Source organism: Parasteatoda tepidariorum, chromosome 7 (genome assembly GCF_043381705.1).
Source record: "Parasteatoda tepidariorum isolate YZ-2023 chromosome 7, CAS_Ptep_4.0, whole genome shotgun sequence".
Taxonomy (NCBI): domain Eukaryota; kingdom Metazoa; phylum Arthropoda; class Arachnida; order Araneae; family Theridiidae; genus Parasteatoda; species Parasteatoda tepidariorum.
In genome coordinates this window covers 78,147,494-78,164,610 of record NC_092210.1, presented here as the reverse complement: position 1 = coordinate 78,164,610, position 17,117 = coordinate 78,147,494, and the positions used below count along the sequence as shown (strand labels likewise).

At 29.8% G+C, this 17,117-nt stretch overlaps 1 protein-coding gene and 1 long non-coding RNA gene across 3 annotated transcripts in view; one reads left to right on the top strand and one right to left on the bottom strand.

Annotated features, from left to right (window-relative positions):
* Window positions 1-230: 230 nt before the first annotated feature.
* On the top strand, window positions 231-16,078 carry LOC107444310 (facilitated trehalose transporter Tret1). Of its 2 annotated transcripts, none has more exons than XM_016058418.4 (2): window positions 231-852; window positions 14,844-16,078. In XM_016058418.4, exons 1-2 carry the CDS (start codon window positions 498-500, stop codon window positions 15,983-15,985), a joined length of 1,497 nt encoding a protein of 498 aa, XP_015913904.2. In that variant the 5' UTR covers window positions 231-497; the 3' UTR covers window positions 15,986-16,078. The 2 variants fall into 2 exon arrangements, with proteins under 2 accessions (XP_015913904.2, XP_042895578.2); XM_043039644.2 differs by lacking the exon at window positions 231-852 and adding an exon at window positions 1,625-1,924.
* LOC139426072 (uncharacterized) overlaps window positions 14,049-17,117 on the bottom strand; it is a 46,231-nt gene continuing 43,162 nt past the window's right edge. Inside the window, exon 2 of the long non-coding RNA XR_011637349.1 lies at window positions 14,049-15,932. This is a non-coding gene — a long non-coding RNA (uncharacterized lncRNA). The remainder of the gene's footprint in view (window positions 15,933-17,117) is intronic.

The following is a 17,117-nucleotide window of genomic DNA, read 5'->3' as shown; positions in this document are numbered from 1 at the left end:
ATTCGCAATAAAAGGCAAAACATCCCTTAAGCAAAGCTGTTTTATCCCATTTGTAGGAATGTTTATTTTTCTAAGTTCCACGGGTCTGAGCTTTGTTCTATTTACAAATAGAATCCTTTCCAGAAATAAAGATTTGTTTTGTAATTCCATTTTGATAATGCGTCACCTAAAGCTTATCGCACATTTGCTTTGATAACAACACATATTGTTTCTTTTTAAAAGCATTTCTTATCAATTCAAAAAAAAAAATTCCAGTTTCGGTATTTTTACTATTCTGTCATTTTTATATAACTGATGAACGCGAGGTGACGATAAAAAATCACAAGATTTATGTTATTTCCTTTCTGCCAAGCCAAACTTTCTCTATGAAAAAGTTTAATTTTATTGAATTTATTGAACTTCTTTATTTCATAAAAACTAGGATTTAAATCGTTTTTACGAAATCAATTGTTTAAACTAAATAGGTGAAATATCTTTTAGAGGACGATGATCATTAAATGCAAATGCTGTCCCAGTCAAAATCCTTCTTCAATGCTTCTGCAAGCAATTTTAGCAATTTAATGTCTACTCCACTGAAATGTGTTGTGTCTGAAGAAAAAGAAATGGATTTTCCTTATTCTGAAACTAAAAACATTAAGAACTGTCCGCCTCGGAATCTGAAGTTCACATATTTTGCAGCTGTTTCAGCGCTAATGTATTGTGTAGTCTTAGGCTTAGCCGCTTCCTTTACAGCTCCGGCGTCTGTGGATATGCAAAGATATGGAAGTCGATTCTATGGGATAACTCTTTCTCAAATCACGTGGATTGCAAGTCTGCCCACAGTCACGAGTAGTTTTGGTAATATATTGTCTGGTAAGTAAATAATTTAGATATCTATTTTGAAATGTAAATTTTTTTAAGGATTTTTAGTGTGTAGGGACTCTGCCTTAACTCTTCCATATTGTAAGGAAGATACTCGAATTTTTACTCACAATTTTTTTTTGGTTAATACACATTGAACACAAAAAATGTGAGTTAGGGGAAATGTATAAATAATGGTTGTAAGAATCATTTCTTAGATACTTAAAATGCAATACTTTTCAAATAAATTTTCGTTAAAACTCTAATTCAGTAAGGATAGTTATATTTTGTAAAAAGATACTCTTAACATGCAGAATTATGCAGTAACTGCAGATGTTACTTTTCTTTCTTTATTTATTTATAAAAAATTGGGCACCTGGGCCGCGCAGAAGGCCCATATCCCATACATCATGAAATAGTATAAAAAGTTAAAATAAAAGATAGTTTGAGTTCAGCAGTCTATGGGGTGGCTGTTACAGGGAGACAAGCACCTTGCTTGCATAACTGAAAGAAAATGAAAATAATAAGAGCAACTTGCTGTAATCTGTGAATGGCTGTAGTTTGATTGTCAACGTGAAGTAACATAGGTCAGGATTTCAGTATTGGTAAAGTGTTTGATGCTGTGGACTATTGATACTTTGGATTATTGATGTAGACTATAGATGCTGGAATTGAAGACTATTATTTGTGCTGATAGTTGTGGTATGAGGCGTGGGAGGTGAAATGAGCGGCTATTGGTCTTAGTTTATCGTCTTTTTTATAGTTCTCGAAGTTAAAAATCTGNGCAATTTAATGTCTACTCCACTGAAATGTGTTGTGTCTGAAGAAAAAGAAATGGATTTTCCTTATTCTGAAACTAAAAACATTAAGAACTGTCCGCCTCGGAATCTGAAGTTCACATATTTTGCAGCTGTTTCAGCGCTAATGTATTGTGTAGTCTTAGGCTTAGCCGCTTCCTTTACAGCTCCGGCGTCTGTGGATATGCAAAGATATGGAAGTCGATTCTATGGGATAACTCTTTCTCAAATCACGTGGATTGCTAGTCTGCCCACAGTCACGAGTAGTTTTGGTAATATATTGTCTGGTAAGTGAATAATTTAGATATCTATTTCAAAATTTTAAATTTTTTTAGGGATTTTTAGTGTGTATGGACCGTAACTATTCCATATTATAAGGAAGATACTCGAATTTTTATTCAAAAATTTTTTTTGGTTAATACACATTGGACATAAAAAATGTGAGTTAGGGGAAATGTATAAATAATAGTAAAGATTTCACCAAATATGCATTAATGACTGGTGCTGTAGGAATCATTTCTTAGATACTTGAAATGCAATACTTTTCAAATAAATTTTCGTTAATACTCTAATTCGGTAAAGAAGTTATATTTTTTAAAAAGATACTCTTAACATGCAGAATTATGCAGTAACTGCAGATGTTACTTTTAAAAAATTTCCATTTTTGAATACTTTAATCTTTTAATTTTTGCCTTTCAAAATGTAAATGCAAAGGTTTTCTATTAAGGTTGTAAGTCTTGATTTAAGCGAAGGAAAAGAACTCGGCAGAATAAATAAAACTCACTCAAGGAGCCAAATTTCAGTTTTTGGAATTTATAACTCAATAATTACTTCTAAATAAATAAAAAAAGTTTTCATTTTTATATCTTAGAAAACGACTTGTAATATAAATTATGACCGATTCGCATGGAATACTCAGGTATCCTCTTTGTTGCTTAGTAATTTTGAATATTATTAGAAGAAAAAGGAAACCTCGAGTCAAAAGTTTGCTTTAAGATTATGTCTTTTTTAAAAATTCTTTGACTTTGAGTGAATTTAACCCACATTTATGTTACATTTTATTTTATTTTATAACCGTCGTTGAATTTGAGTTTACGACTACTAATGTTCAAATCCATAGCCCTGAAATTTTGAACCCGTTCCAGAAGACAAGGGATCTCCTGGATCAAGTATAGGGATAAATTTGCCTTCGCAGAGAACTTTTGATGGAACTAACCGGCATTTGCATTCCATGTGGAGGGGAAAAAACGAAAAGCTCCCCCTGTTAGCTTAACGGCAAGGGAACTCTAACCCATGATCCGTCTACCACTGAAGATATTTTACGTCAGCACTGTGGTCGGTGTAAACCAGATGCGGTATATGTTTCAACCAGCCATCGCTGGGATTCGAACCCGACTCACCTTATTGGAAGGCGAATGCTCTATCCCCTGAGCCATCAGGACTCATTTATGTTACATTAGAAGATTTGATAAATACTTCTTAATTCTGGCATTTAAGTTCGTGAATTGTCTTTCATTAGTGAGATTCTATGTCAGGTCCTTGGCCCACCAAACGGTTGGGATATTAAACGAACTTCTTTTTCCTTTCCATAGTACATATTCAATCAAGAGTCATTTACAGGGGATTGATAGCCTGGTTGCTAGGGTGTTCGTCCCATGAACGTGAGGTCGTGAGTTTGATCCCTACCTTCCGAAGACTCTTCGTGTAGTAAATGGCGACTGGTACACGTTAAATTTGATGGGGCACAAAGCCCTTCATGTTCCCATAACAGATCAATACCTCTGGGGTTTGACTAATTGGAGATTGATTGTTCTCCAGTTCAGGTGAAAATTGCGGTCCGTGCACGAATAAATGGATGTATCAATTTGTCCTCCCTAAAAACGGGCTGTGACGTGTGTGTGGCTAAAGACATATTCTTTGTCATAGATGGCGCTACTGGAAAACAAGAAGCGCACCATCTGCCTAAAATTCGCTTGGTTTCACCGAGCAGCCTTGCTGGTGTTATCAAGTGGCTTTAGAAACAACAACAAAAACAGAGTCACTTACTGAAAATTTATACTTTTACCGTCTAGTGGATCTCACGTTCAGTAAAAAAAGAATCATGTTTGTTTAATTAATGTTCGTATTACTGTTTCCTAAGGATATTTTGCACGAACATTCATCTTGTTCAAAATCGATATTTTAAAATTACCAATCAAGAGAAAATTTATTCTAGTTCATATTCCCCGATTTGTAATTTGTTTTAACAAATCAGAAATTTTAACAAATATATTGTGCTGATGCTCATAAATTTTTAAAAAAAAATCTAATTTAAGCGGGATTTTTGGAAATACTAAGTTAAATGAAATATAAAAATGATAAGTCTTATAATATAAAGCGGCATATGTGACTTAATTTTTAACGCCTGTTATGACAAGTTGAAATTTGTGTATCTGTACCTTTTGACCGAAAACCTTTAATTTGCATCCAATGTGTTTACACAAGACTCGGGTTTTTATAACAATCAAATTTTGGAATCTGATTTCTAAAATGTCGTGCACCCAAAGATGTAGTTTGCATGGAGGGATATATCGCCCACGAGACACATTGTCAAAGCAAAAACACTCCTCTACAAGAAAAAGAAATCTATATGCGCACGGTCATTATCTTGCTGATAAAAAGTTTTAGAAATCATTTGGTTTTGGAAAAAACTTTATAAATACAATTTCTTTGATAGACTTCTCAGCTTAAGATGTGCACTTACAGCTTCGGAAAATAAAAAAAGGCGTTAAAAACAAAAACATAACCTGTAAAAGTGTATACGGTTAATTGTTCAGATTAACTAAGCATACCATTGATTAGAACATGACTAGAAGTTCAAAGCACCATCGCAATTTTTAACACCAATAAGGAAGAATAGAAAAATAAAAGAAAAATTAAATAAATGAAATAATAAAAACTTTTTTTTCTGATGAAATTTTCTCCTTTATTTTCTAGCTCCCATAAATCTTACTTTAAAATTGCTAGTCACTCTAAACTAACTCTTGGTGGTAAAGGGAACAACTATGTCAGGAAAACGTGAAATGTTATCTGCTATTTTAATAGTTTGTAGAAATTACATAATTTCATTCATTATAAAAGATACCTATCGATAAATATCGAATAAACCAGTTACTTTCAACGATATCTAATCTAGAAAGTGGCCTCACAAACAATTAATAAAGATAAGCGATGTTAAATTGCACTTTACTGTAACAAAACAAAATTAAAGTAAACAATCCTGCACTAAAACAATTCAGAAATTCTTATTAGTACCAATTGCGTAAACAGATACCAAAGAATGCAGTTTTCGTGGAACCAATGACAGATTACATTGCATGATTTACACTTTTTGTGTTTAGAATTTGAAAATTATGTAAATCATTCATTTCTTTAATCATATTTGATAAAGTTACAATAGTTAAACTTATTATCCAAAAATATTAAAAAAATAATGTATTTTTTGTCTGTGTGGCCAATATAGACTCCCAAATTATCCGACTGAGAGCAAGGAAATTTGGCATACTGATAGCTCGAAGCAGGGAGAAGGTTACTGCTGAAATTAGAATATTCTACTGCAAACCGTTCGGACGATTAGAGCAGAAAACGAAATGGATTTTTCTGATTTGTTACGCTTTAGCTATTGTTTTAAATTACACTATAGACGATTCTGTTTTTTTTATAAATATTTTAATTATAACATCACTGATATTTGCTTGCTTGCAGCTCTATACAATCAAAAAATTTTTAATACTTACTTTAATATTTAATTATTTTTTTATGCCGGATAAATTCAGTGATTAAATTTAACGTGGTAGCATGTATGGTTTACCTTACCAAATTGATATTTCTAAGGATATCTGATACCACGTTTTTATTTTGTTCATAGTATATCTTTTAAATATGTTGGGATAAAAGTAAATAGTTAAAAATCAACGAAAATTGAAAGGAAAAAATATAGTTATTGCAATAGTATGTAACTAGCATTGAAAGGCAAAATTAATAGCAAAGTGGTGCTAATTCGTTTAGGAGAATTACACAAAATCGCCGCACTATTATTTACGCCAATGATGCTCAACTTACTTCGGTAACATAGGCATATTAAATAAAGGAAATAAGCTATTGACTAAAACGAAAAATTTATTGAGTAAAGGTACTATTATTGACACAATTGATTAATTAATATCAGTAAATTTATTAATTGAGATAAAAGAATAACTTATGTATTAAAAAGTGCTTATTGCTTAAGAAGAAGAAAAATTCATCATACGCAGTTAACGCTTAATTAATTTCGGTAATACATACTACTGGTATTTAAGTAATTGGTGTAGTTTTAATAAGAATTCCACAACGGATTTTACGTAGTTTCTGAAAATATATTTTCCAGGGATATAAAAGATAGTGTATTAATATTTTAATGAATGAGAATTAAAATAAATTTTCTCCACCACTGGTCATGCTCTAAAAACCAAGTTAACATCTTATCAGAAATCTATTAGTTTTTAAAGTTTCGGCTTCAGTTTGCAACCACCGATAAAATTATTATACTGATATATTTGGTAATTAATGAAATTACTGAGCAGCTGTAATACCGCTACTGAGGGGTGTCTTACGGCCTCACTCAAAGGAAAGGTACTGGAAAAAATTACTTGATAGTGGTAAATTTGGCTGAGTAGGTCGCGAGCAGTGCACATCATGACAAATGAGACTGGAGTTCAGTAAATCTATATTCTGATGAGATGAACTACAAAAAACGTTTTATCTACGATTTAATAACGTAAAACCACCTAGAAGGGCAACAAATGATAATAATTTAAATAAATGATTGAAAATTATTTTAAGCTTTATTAATTGTGTCTGCCTTTTTTTTTCAGTTCCATGTATGATTTTGTAGTGTTGTTCAGTACTACTTTACTGAAAAAAATTTTTCTACAACCCGTACTAAGAACGGGTATTCAGCTAGTAATAAACTTAATTAAAAGGGATCCGTATCTTTAATTTCTCTTTCTTTATTAGAAATTCATTAAAAATGAAATTTTTTTAAATAAATATAGAATAAAATAAACCTTTAAAAATTTTTTACAGTGTTTCAACTAACTTCCGGAACAATAAAATCTATTTAACTCTAATACTTGTAATAAAATATGAGAATATTTTGTACATGACAATAAATAAAAATATTTAATTTTTAACTAATATATTGATTTCAACTTGATTAAAAAAGGAAAATGATACAACCTGAAAACATAAATAATGTTTATTTTGTAATTGATCCATTTGATTTTATTTATTTATTTGTTTATTTGTATTGCATTTTTTTAATATCATATTTAACTTTTGAAAGTTCCTTAATTAAAAACTGATTCTCCACACAGACTTGAAACTTAGTAAATATAGGATAGCGTAGATAAATACAATGTTTAAAATTCAGAAGCTGAAAATTGTGGAAAATTGGTCAATCAAAAAAAATTTGAAATGTATTTCGAAACAAAAAAATAATACTTCAATATAGAATAATTGGATGTAGAATAAATACATAGAAATGAATAAATATGTTTGCAGAACAAAGGAATAGTAGTATATAATGAAATATAATAAAAATACATATATATATTGGATAAATGCACATCGAGCAAACGGTTTCAGAATCCAAATAGTACTATATTGGAATTATACACTAAATATGAAAATACCTAAAATCCTAAAAGATTGCTTAATGAGCAATTTAAAAACCATTTTAGTAAAAAGATGAGTCATACTAAAGAACTTACATGCAGTAGGCTTTAACTCTTTGCCATAGAATTTTCATTAAACATATTTTTAATATTTTTTTCATTATTTTGTATTGATAGAAATAAGTGAAAAATAACATGTTTAACCTTTTAATAATTTTTGGTTATGAAAAATAGCACGAAACACTTGTGTCTTTTTCTACGTTAAAAGTAAGATCTTCTTAACACGGCTTACTTCCGAACAATAATTTTTCAAATTTGAACTTATTTACAGTCATTTGGAACTCAGAGAAACAGTTATACATCATTGAAATTTCTTTAATTTATAAAATTAATTACTGATAAATTTTTGAACATAAATGAAAAAAAAAGTCTTACTCTTTTTGGATTTTATATTTAAGTATAAATATAATTCCAATAATCTAACAGATTTTTTTAGTAACTACTAGACTTATAATTAAATGTACCAAAATATATTTCTACTTGTAATTAGAGAGACAGAAAAAAATATATAAGAGGTCCCATTTGTGTCAAAGGGATAAACTCATGAGACCCGACCCTTTAAATATTGGTAGAAAAAGCGTTTTTTTACTAATATACAGTTTAAAAGAAAGAAAACTTAAACTCATAAATCCGTTGAAATATTTTTCTGTTAAAAAAATTCAGCGACTAAACTTTATTTTAGCTGCTTTCAATAATTCCATAAAAATTTTGATACATTTTAAGTTTTAGCATTTTTTAGTGGATTTTGCCACAAGGAAAAATCCACTAGACTCAAATAATAAGAATTTTAAACGCCTAAAATCTTTGCAAATGGTTAATTGTAATTTTTAACTTCCGTATCTTAACTTTCTTATAATCACTCATTTTAATTCAAAATACTGACCAATGAAGTTAAATTGAAGTATATATCAACATAGATAACCATTTTGTAACAATCAATTTTCAGATTTTACTGCCTAAAAGCATAAGTACTTTTCCCGCTCTTTTTTAATCTTAAATCTTAATTTTTTCTTAATCTTAATTAATCTTGTTTTTTTTAATTAAATGTTGTCATTGTACTAACATTAAACTAAATGTTGCCATGCATATTATACGCTGGGTTTTAGAAAGTTATTTAAGTCTTTAAAGCTATTAATTCTGAATTTTTCAATGCATACAGAAGCAATTTAGTAAACAATCCTCAGATCATCTACAACATCTTCGAAAACATCTTTAACTTACATCAACAAACATCAACATTTTCTTAAAAATCTAAACAGACCTATAGATATCAATAGTTAAGTAAAATGTACTATAAAACAAACCTGCTCATAGAAAATTTAAATGTAAAGGTTCCATCTCAAAGTACAGATTTAACTAGTAATTTCGGTACACTTGCCAACAGCACAAACTCTATGAATTTCAAATTACTTTCTACGTTTTCACAATAAATGTCTTATGAATTAAAGGGGAGGGAAGTAAATGTATCACTAAACGGCGTATTTTAGATCATGTTAATTATAAGAGAATACGGCCGTAACCCAACTATTACAATTTTCGCTGGTAAAAGTTATCGGAAAAGGATTAGGAAATCAAGTCCATTAGTTTCTACTAAAAATAGCACTCAATCAATGAAAAAGAAAGATTACGTAACTGATTTGGAATTTTCATTGATGTCTGTTGTAAAAATGATACTTAAATTAGCATAAAGACGAATAATTATAAAATACATTTGCAGGATTCTATAAATATACTAATGACTGTAATAAAATATACCAGTGGGCTGCTCCCCCTGCTCGCTAACGCTCGCCAACCCCCGAAAATTGCTACGTAATCTTATATGGTTTGCTTCGCTCGCTACTAACTTAGAATTTTGTGCATTTGCAATGTACCTAAGAATTCAAAACAATCTTTCAAATCCATATGACAACTTTTTTTTCAAAAAAAAATTACATCTTTTCAGTAAATACTAAGTCATTAAAATAAACTTGAATTCAAATAAATGTCATGTAATTCGTTAAACCTATTAGAAATGAGCTATAGTATAAAAACTTAAGTCTGCGTAGGAACCGAGGGTGTGCGGTATTGGTCCTCGTTAAACTGTGCTACCGTAAAGTGCTNTTAAGTCTATTAAAAATTGAAATAAGTGAATTACAATGGAAAAACCTGCATAAACAAATAAATTCGTAATATAAATCAAAAATCGCCAAATAAGTTCGTAATATATAAATTTGTGAAAAAAGCGCTTTCGACTAAATACTAAAATAGGGAACTGTCGACAAAGACTACTCACTTCTGCCTAGCTTATGTTCTCTCTGGTTCTTTCAGTTTCCGTTTTTAAAAGCGCTATATGTTGAGCCATCTTATCTAGATTTGGCATGTGACATTTTTAGCGGCAATCATTGGTCGTTTTTCTATCGTTGCCATTCGGGGAGTTGTAATGAGGCTTTTTTTCGTCGCCGTGTAAGAGAAATATATATATATATATAGTTAGTGACGCTGATGAATATTAGGAATATTAAAAATAACTTTTGATCTAATGATCGGATCTTCACGTTCTGGGACTCAATCGTAAAGGTTTGAGGGGTTGCTATCTAATATGCTAAATATACTAATTTATGAGTGCAGGGGATATTTTAAATTACGAAATCTTACGCAAAAATGTACTTTCTCAGATTAAACGCTTTGTTAACCGACGGATTCGGATTTTTGACAACCAAAACATAAATGATAGCCTCAATATGGGTTATATAGTCCCAATAGTTTGATCAGGAGAGCAATTCAAAGTTTGTATCCATTAATGTTAATTTTACTTTTTGAGTATTTCATCATGTTTTGAGACATTTTAAAGCGAATTGAAAAATTTTGCTCACCATTTTATAATTAAATTCGCATATCCAAAGATAATTCCATGCAAAAAATATTTTTTTCAATCAATATTTATCATTTTTTTATCATTTTATTAATTATTTGTCTAAAAAAATTTGAATTGTAACATGTGCAACTTACATCATTTCAAAGAATGTAATTTTAAACAGTAAAATACAAAATTTGGGCGAAATCGAACGAATAGTTCCTGAGAAATCGAATTTCAAAGAAGACGTATTTTTAAAATTTTATTTCTCAGAAACTATTCGACCAATATCGCTCAAATTTTGTATTTTGAAATATAAAATTAAATTCTCTAAAATGTATACCTTACAATTCATAATTTTTTAGACCATTATTAAATAAAATAGTCAACATTACATATTTACTAAAAATAATTTGTTTACTTGAAATTATCTTTGGGTAAATGATTTTTATAATTGTGAGTGAAAATTTTTCAATCCATTTTAAAAGTTCCAGAGGTATTGCGAAATATGCAAAAAGTAAAATTAACATTAAGAGGTCCAAACTTTGGACTGCTCTCTTGACCAAGTTATTAGGACTATATTTCCCAGATTAAGGCTATCATTCATATTTTGGTGGTCAGAAATGCGAATCCGTCGAAAAAAAGAAGAGTATTCAGAGTTTCCCTCTTGAACCATTGAAATTGAGTCCTAGAACGTGATCAATCATTAGAGCAAAAGTTATTCAGAGTGGTCTGTTTTTTATTTTGCACACTGTAGAGTGAAAAATATTAGAAAAAAAACGGAATATTTTATTAATTTTTGACCTAACGATTGAGTTTTCACGTACTAACATACAATTTTATTAGTTCGAAGGCACAACCTTAAATATGATGTGATCATAAATATTTTAAATTACAAAATAAGATACTGAAAATTTTTTTTTCAAATGTCAGGCCAATTTAAAAGAACAAAAAGGATAAAATAACAAGAAAAACAAGACCAAAAGAGATAAATAGAATTGAGTGCATAGTGACATGCTTAGCCCATACGGGCCCTAGCCTCCCAATGGCGTCCACGCACAGTAGTGGAGATGAGCGCAGGACAGACGGAAATATGGGGCAGGTCCATGTCCTCCCCAAGGCGACAAAGCTTGCATAGTTAAAATATGGTTGAACCAGGTTTTATGTATATTTCTTTTACGGAAATTCTCTGAAAGCATGTTCCGGAATTGGTTTCCGACCAGCAATTTAAATGAGTGCAGAGAGATGGAGCAACGAGATGCTTGGGCAATAGTTGTTCCTTTCTTGTATACTGAAATGTGCTTTCTATGAATAAACGTAACTGTTCTTTGTCGTATTCGGATTCTTTAAATAATGGAGGGGAGCTGCAACCTGGAAAATAGGGTCCAATTAATTAAGTCGGGAGAGCAGTCGAACGTTATAATAATGTTTTAATGTTAATTTCACGTTTTGCGTATGTTGCCATCTCGAAGAAGACTCATTCTTAAATTTTTATATTTTCAGAGATTTTCCTAAACTTTTGTATTTTGTCATTCAAAATTACGTGCATTGAGTTTATGTACTTATTGGTATACTTGCCAATTCAAAAAACTTTTCTATCACTAATATAGTAAATAATAAAAAATAGTAAATAATTTAAAAAAAGAATATTTTCTTAGTATGGAATTATTTTTGGATAAACAGGATCAGAAAAAATGTGAAATATGCAAAAATTTAATTATCATCTACGGGTCAAAACTTTTAACCACTTTTTGTCTGAACTAATGGGGTCTGACGAATCAAAAATTTTTAAAGTATTCACTTTTTTTGCTCTGCTTTATGAACTAAATACTTTTGTTCTCCTTTTGTGCACCTTTTAACCTTCTGTAAGGCAATGTACCTAAGACCTGATAATCCTCCAAAAATCCTCCATAATTCTTTTGAAAGGTTTACAAAAAATTCACAGTAATTAAAAAGTTCTTTTTATTGAAGTAAACTAGAATTTTCTTTTTTTTTAATGCTGTCGAGATATTTTTTGAATAATGCTAAAATAAATAAATATGCTGTTTTAAGCGAAGTCGCAAAAATATTTCTGGATTAAAGGTCTATTTTTTGCTACGTTTACATAGGGAAAATAATTATTTTGATTTACATACCTTTTTATTTTAAAATAAAGGCATTTTTAGATATTTAACTTTTCCAGCTTAACATTTAAATCGCATAAAATGAAGAGAAATCGTTACACTCTTTGTTCACTACTGTATTTGATCTTTAAACTTGTTTAAATTGTGATCAGGGTTTAGGTTTCAGACCTCTTAAACTGATTTTGGACTGGACATATGGGATTTAGGGTCCAAAACTGTCTCAGACTAATAGTCCGAAATTTTCTAAAACATATTAAATTGGCCGAAATCTACGATTCTAAGAGATATTGGAACTTAATGCATATAAAATAATTGCATAAGTGAATTTTTTTACTGGAATTTTAACTTTGAATATTAGATTAATATCAATTGAAATCCCACAAATCATTGTTTGTTTTAAAATTATGTATAAATAATTTGCATAAATCAATAATTTATGCAATTCATAAATTGTATAAACCAATAAAGTTTTGCATTTAAAATTCATAATAGTTTTACGACAAAGTTAAAACATAAGCAGGTATTTTATTAAAGATATAACAATAACGAGGCTCTAAATATTTAGTAATACAAGTTTTTGAAGTTATACTTCTTATGCGACTTCCAACAAGGTTGCGTTAAACGTTTAACGCTACATTTTTATTGGCCGGGAAATCACGTGGTAGGATCCAGTTTTCCCGCATTCATTTCCAGATTGTTTTGGTTCTCACTAGCATAAAAATAATAAAAGTATTGTTTTTCTATAAATATTTTTTTAGTTTGTTTTGATACACATACAATTTATTAGGATAGTATTTTTTACTTTCAAACTTAGTGGATAACAATTGTAAAAAATGAGTGAAAACAATCCCACGGACAATGCGACGGATTTAAGGTTATGTCAAGGTACGTCTCTTGTGAATATCAAATGATTTGTTTCTCTTCTGAAATTACATTATGACGCATTCACATACATTATTAATACAAATACATTTTCCAGGGNCTGCCTTAATTTGATTAAAACTAATATTCGAAACAGGTTGTTAATCAACCATGTAAACAATTTGTTAATGATTAATATTGAGGGCCCTGAAAGTGCATTTAACTTTCAAGAAGCATTTGTAAAATGGGCAAACATGAAAGAAAGGAAGATTGTTAATTATAAACCAAAATGTTTTGATAAATAATAAATGTGTTTTTTTTTGTTATAGGTATTCTTTTTGATATTCTTGTACATTAAGCTATTCTTTGTCAGATAACTTACAGTACTTGTTTGATATAAAGTAATTTTATAAGCCTAATGGCATTTTAGCATTTTGCTAAAACTTTTTTTCAGATTTTAGCTTTTTTGCTAATGAATTTTTAGACTCAGCTTAAACCCTGGTTTAATATCAATTGAAATCCCACAAATCATTGGTTTTTTTTAAAATTATGTATAGATAATTTATAAAAATCTATAGATATATTTCATAAATTGTGTTAACCAATAAAATTTTGTATTTAAAGTTCATAATAGTTTTAGGGTGAAGTTAAAACATAAGCAGGTATTTTATTAAAGATATTACAATAGCGAGGCTCTAAAAATTTAGTAATACACTTTTTTTAACCTGTTTTAGTTTTTATCTTTTCTTAAGCGTTTATTCACATAAAACTACGATAGTTATTTTAAAAATAAAGATATTTCTCAAAAAAATATAAGTATGAATGTTACAAAAAATACGCATTTATATAAAATCAAGGTTTATTGTTTTATTTTATTTTTAATCGGCGTAGTTTGGTACAAAACAATCCAAAAAAGATATCTGTCGAATTATTAAATAAAGTTTAGAAAATCTAGTCTTGGACGAAGGGTTAAGGAATAAAAATGAATTACTTTTCATACAATTGTATGCATCATTAAAGATACTGAGCAATTGTATATCCACAATTAATAACAGTAACGTTATATTAATAAATTGTTAATTTTGTGTAATAGTTTATTATTCATCTTTCAATTTTTCTTGTATGACTTAAATGATACATCCATAAAATCTTGTTACGTGTCAAAGAGCATTTGAGAAAAGGAGTTTCCGATATGATGGTAAATCAAAGCATAATTTTCACTTCGGATCTTACCATTATGTCCGTATCCTTACCAACCATCAGACCATCACACATTATATTTAAAGAACTATTTTAATTACAAATGAAATAATCCAAATCTTGGAATCCTTTATATTTTGTGCAATTAAATGTTGCAAATAATAAAACTTCTTGCAAAATCCCTATAAAAAAGAGTATCTTTTTGCTATAGCCATAAATAAAAAAGAAAATGCGTGTAATGCGTCAAAAATATAGATAACGGAATTTTTTCGGTACTGCAAGAAATACATTACAGAATCAGGATTTTAACACTGATGATGGCGCTTGTTACAGCGCAAAACCGACTAACTGTCTATATTAATTGCATTATTTTTGTATTTTTAGGCGTTGTTTTTTCTTACTTTATTTGATCCTCATAAAATTCTTGTTTTTATAGGTTTCTTATCCCATAAGTATGGTCGAAAAGCCGTCATCATATGCCTCTCTACTCCATACCTTATCAGCTGGTTAATGGTAGTCTATGCCCCTACATTAACATGGATATATTGTGGTCGATTACTTACAGGATTCAGCTATGGAATGGCCTCAGTCGTTATTCCTGCATATTGTGTTGAAATCGCTACTGTGGAAAATCGTGGAATCATAGCAGCTGGGTTCCAACTGGCTTATGTCATTGGTGTACTTATCATGGCTTGTTTTGGCTTTGGACTCCGATGGTCGTGGATGGCCATGATATCTGCCATTTTACTAACCATATCTACTTGCTTAATGTTCTTCATGCCAGAATCTCCTCAGTGGTTAATTAGAAACTCAAACGAAAAAGAAGCTATAAGAAGTTTAAAGTTCCTCAGGGGAAGAAACTCTGATTTTAAAGCAGAGTTTCTTAACTTGTCCAAGAACCAGCAGGAACAATCTCAGTTAGGGATCTCAATTGCTAGTTTTAAAGATCCAACTCTTTATAAGCCGACGGCGATTGCTATAGCCATTTTTTTCTTCCAGCAATTTTCAGGAATCAACGCAGTAACCTCGTACACTGTCGAAATCTTTAAAAACTCAGGAGGATCCATGGATCCACAAACATCTGCAACAATTTTTGCTGCTGTTCAAGTTGCTGCCACGATTTTTAGCACTGTGTTTATAGATAAATTAGGTCGGCGTGTATTATTCATATCGTCTGGGAGCATGATGACTCTATCGTTGGTAATTCTAGGAGCTTTTAAGCTTTTCCAGAAACGTGAGTACGATGTAAGTGCTGTAGAATGGATTCCGTTGGCTGGATTATTGCTCTATATTACAGCTTTCTCGTTTGGTTTCGGCCCTTGTGGAATCGTGATGCCACCAGAATTAGTGCCGATTCATTATAGAAGTGCTGTATTGACTATGAGTATCGTATCTTTATCAATTTTTGGATTCATTGTCACAAAGAGTTTTGATATTTTAGTAACTTATATTGGGTATTATGGATTATACTGGACTTTTGGATTTTTTTCGTTTGCAGGTACTATTTTTGGTGTGCTTTATCTACCTGAAACAAAAGGGAAATCCATTGAAGAAATAAGCAAATCATTTTTAAGCTAAATATATGAGTAATTATAAATTATTTATAAGTCCCTAGATAATAATGTACGTACAAGTTATTTTAAATATAGGAAAATAAAAACTTTCTTAGTCTGTTGTACTCTTTATTTTCAGAGAAAACATTATAATAGGCTTAACATTTCAGAATTTTGTGTTCTTTGATGGTGTTTAAACAAGATAGTTATGCAGAATTTCATTCCTTTAATGTATCAAACATAATTTGAAACCGAGAACTGTTTCAAGAACTAATGTAAGAAAATCTAAAAAGTTTTTGTTTTCTTTTATTTACTGCTGCATTTCAAACTGTACACTCTACAGTCTTCTAACAATGTAGTGTTATTCAAATAAATTCAAATTTAAAAAACTTTAGAACTAGATCTGTCAGTGTTTTTATTTATAAGTTTTATTTATTCATTTATATACATTTATAATTCACAGAAATTCATTTTTAGCTCTCAAGCTTTGCATCTTCGGTCATTTATTTTATGAAAACCATTTGGAAATCTTGGAATAAATTTCGAAGAAATGAAAAAAACAGAAAAAAATTGTAAAGAGTGTCTCGAATACTTTAAAAAAAATTTTAAATTGAAAATAGATTAATAGGAATATAGAAAAAGACGAATATATATATCCGTCTTTTTCTATATTCCTATTAATCTATTTGTGTGTGTGTGTGTGTGTGTGTGTGTGTGTGTGTGNTGTGTGTGTATATGTGTGTGCGCGTGTGTGTGTGTGTGTGTGTGTGTGTGTGTGTGTGCGTGTGTGTGTAAACAATACAACGTGAAGGTACAGTTTTTTGTGATTAATTTACGTTGATTTACTTAATGAAACTTAAAAAAATTAAAAGTGGTGGCAAATTGAAGATAAACTAAAAACTAGCTATCAGATTTCATATTAACTCTTACTACTATATCTTTTAGCAATTAATATTTTTTGGAGAATAAGAAAGTTTAATGACTTTTTTTCTATTAGTTATTTTTCTCTGAAACATTTTTCTACATTAAGTCTTATTTATATTTCTAAATACGAAAATATTCAAAAAGAATAAAAAACAATACAGTCTAATAAAATTAAAGACAAAATCCAAGTATGAATTCAAATTACAAAGTAATGAATTTTTCCAACTAGTTCA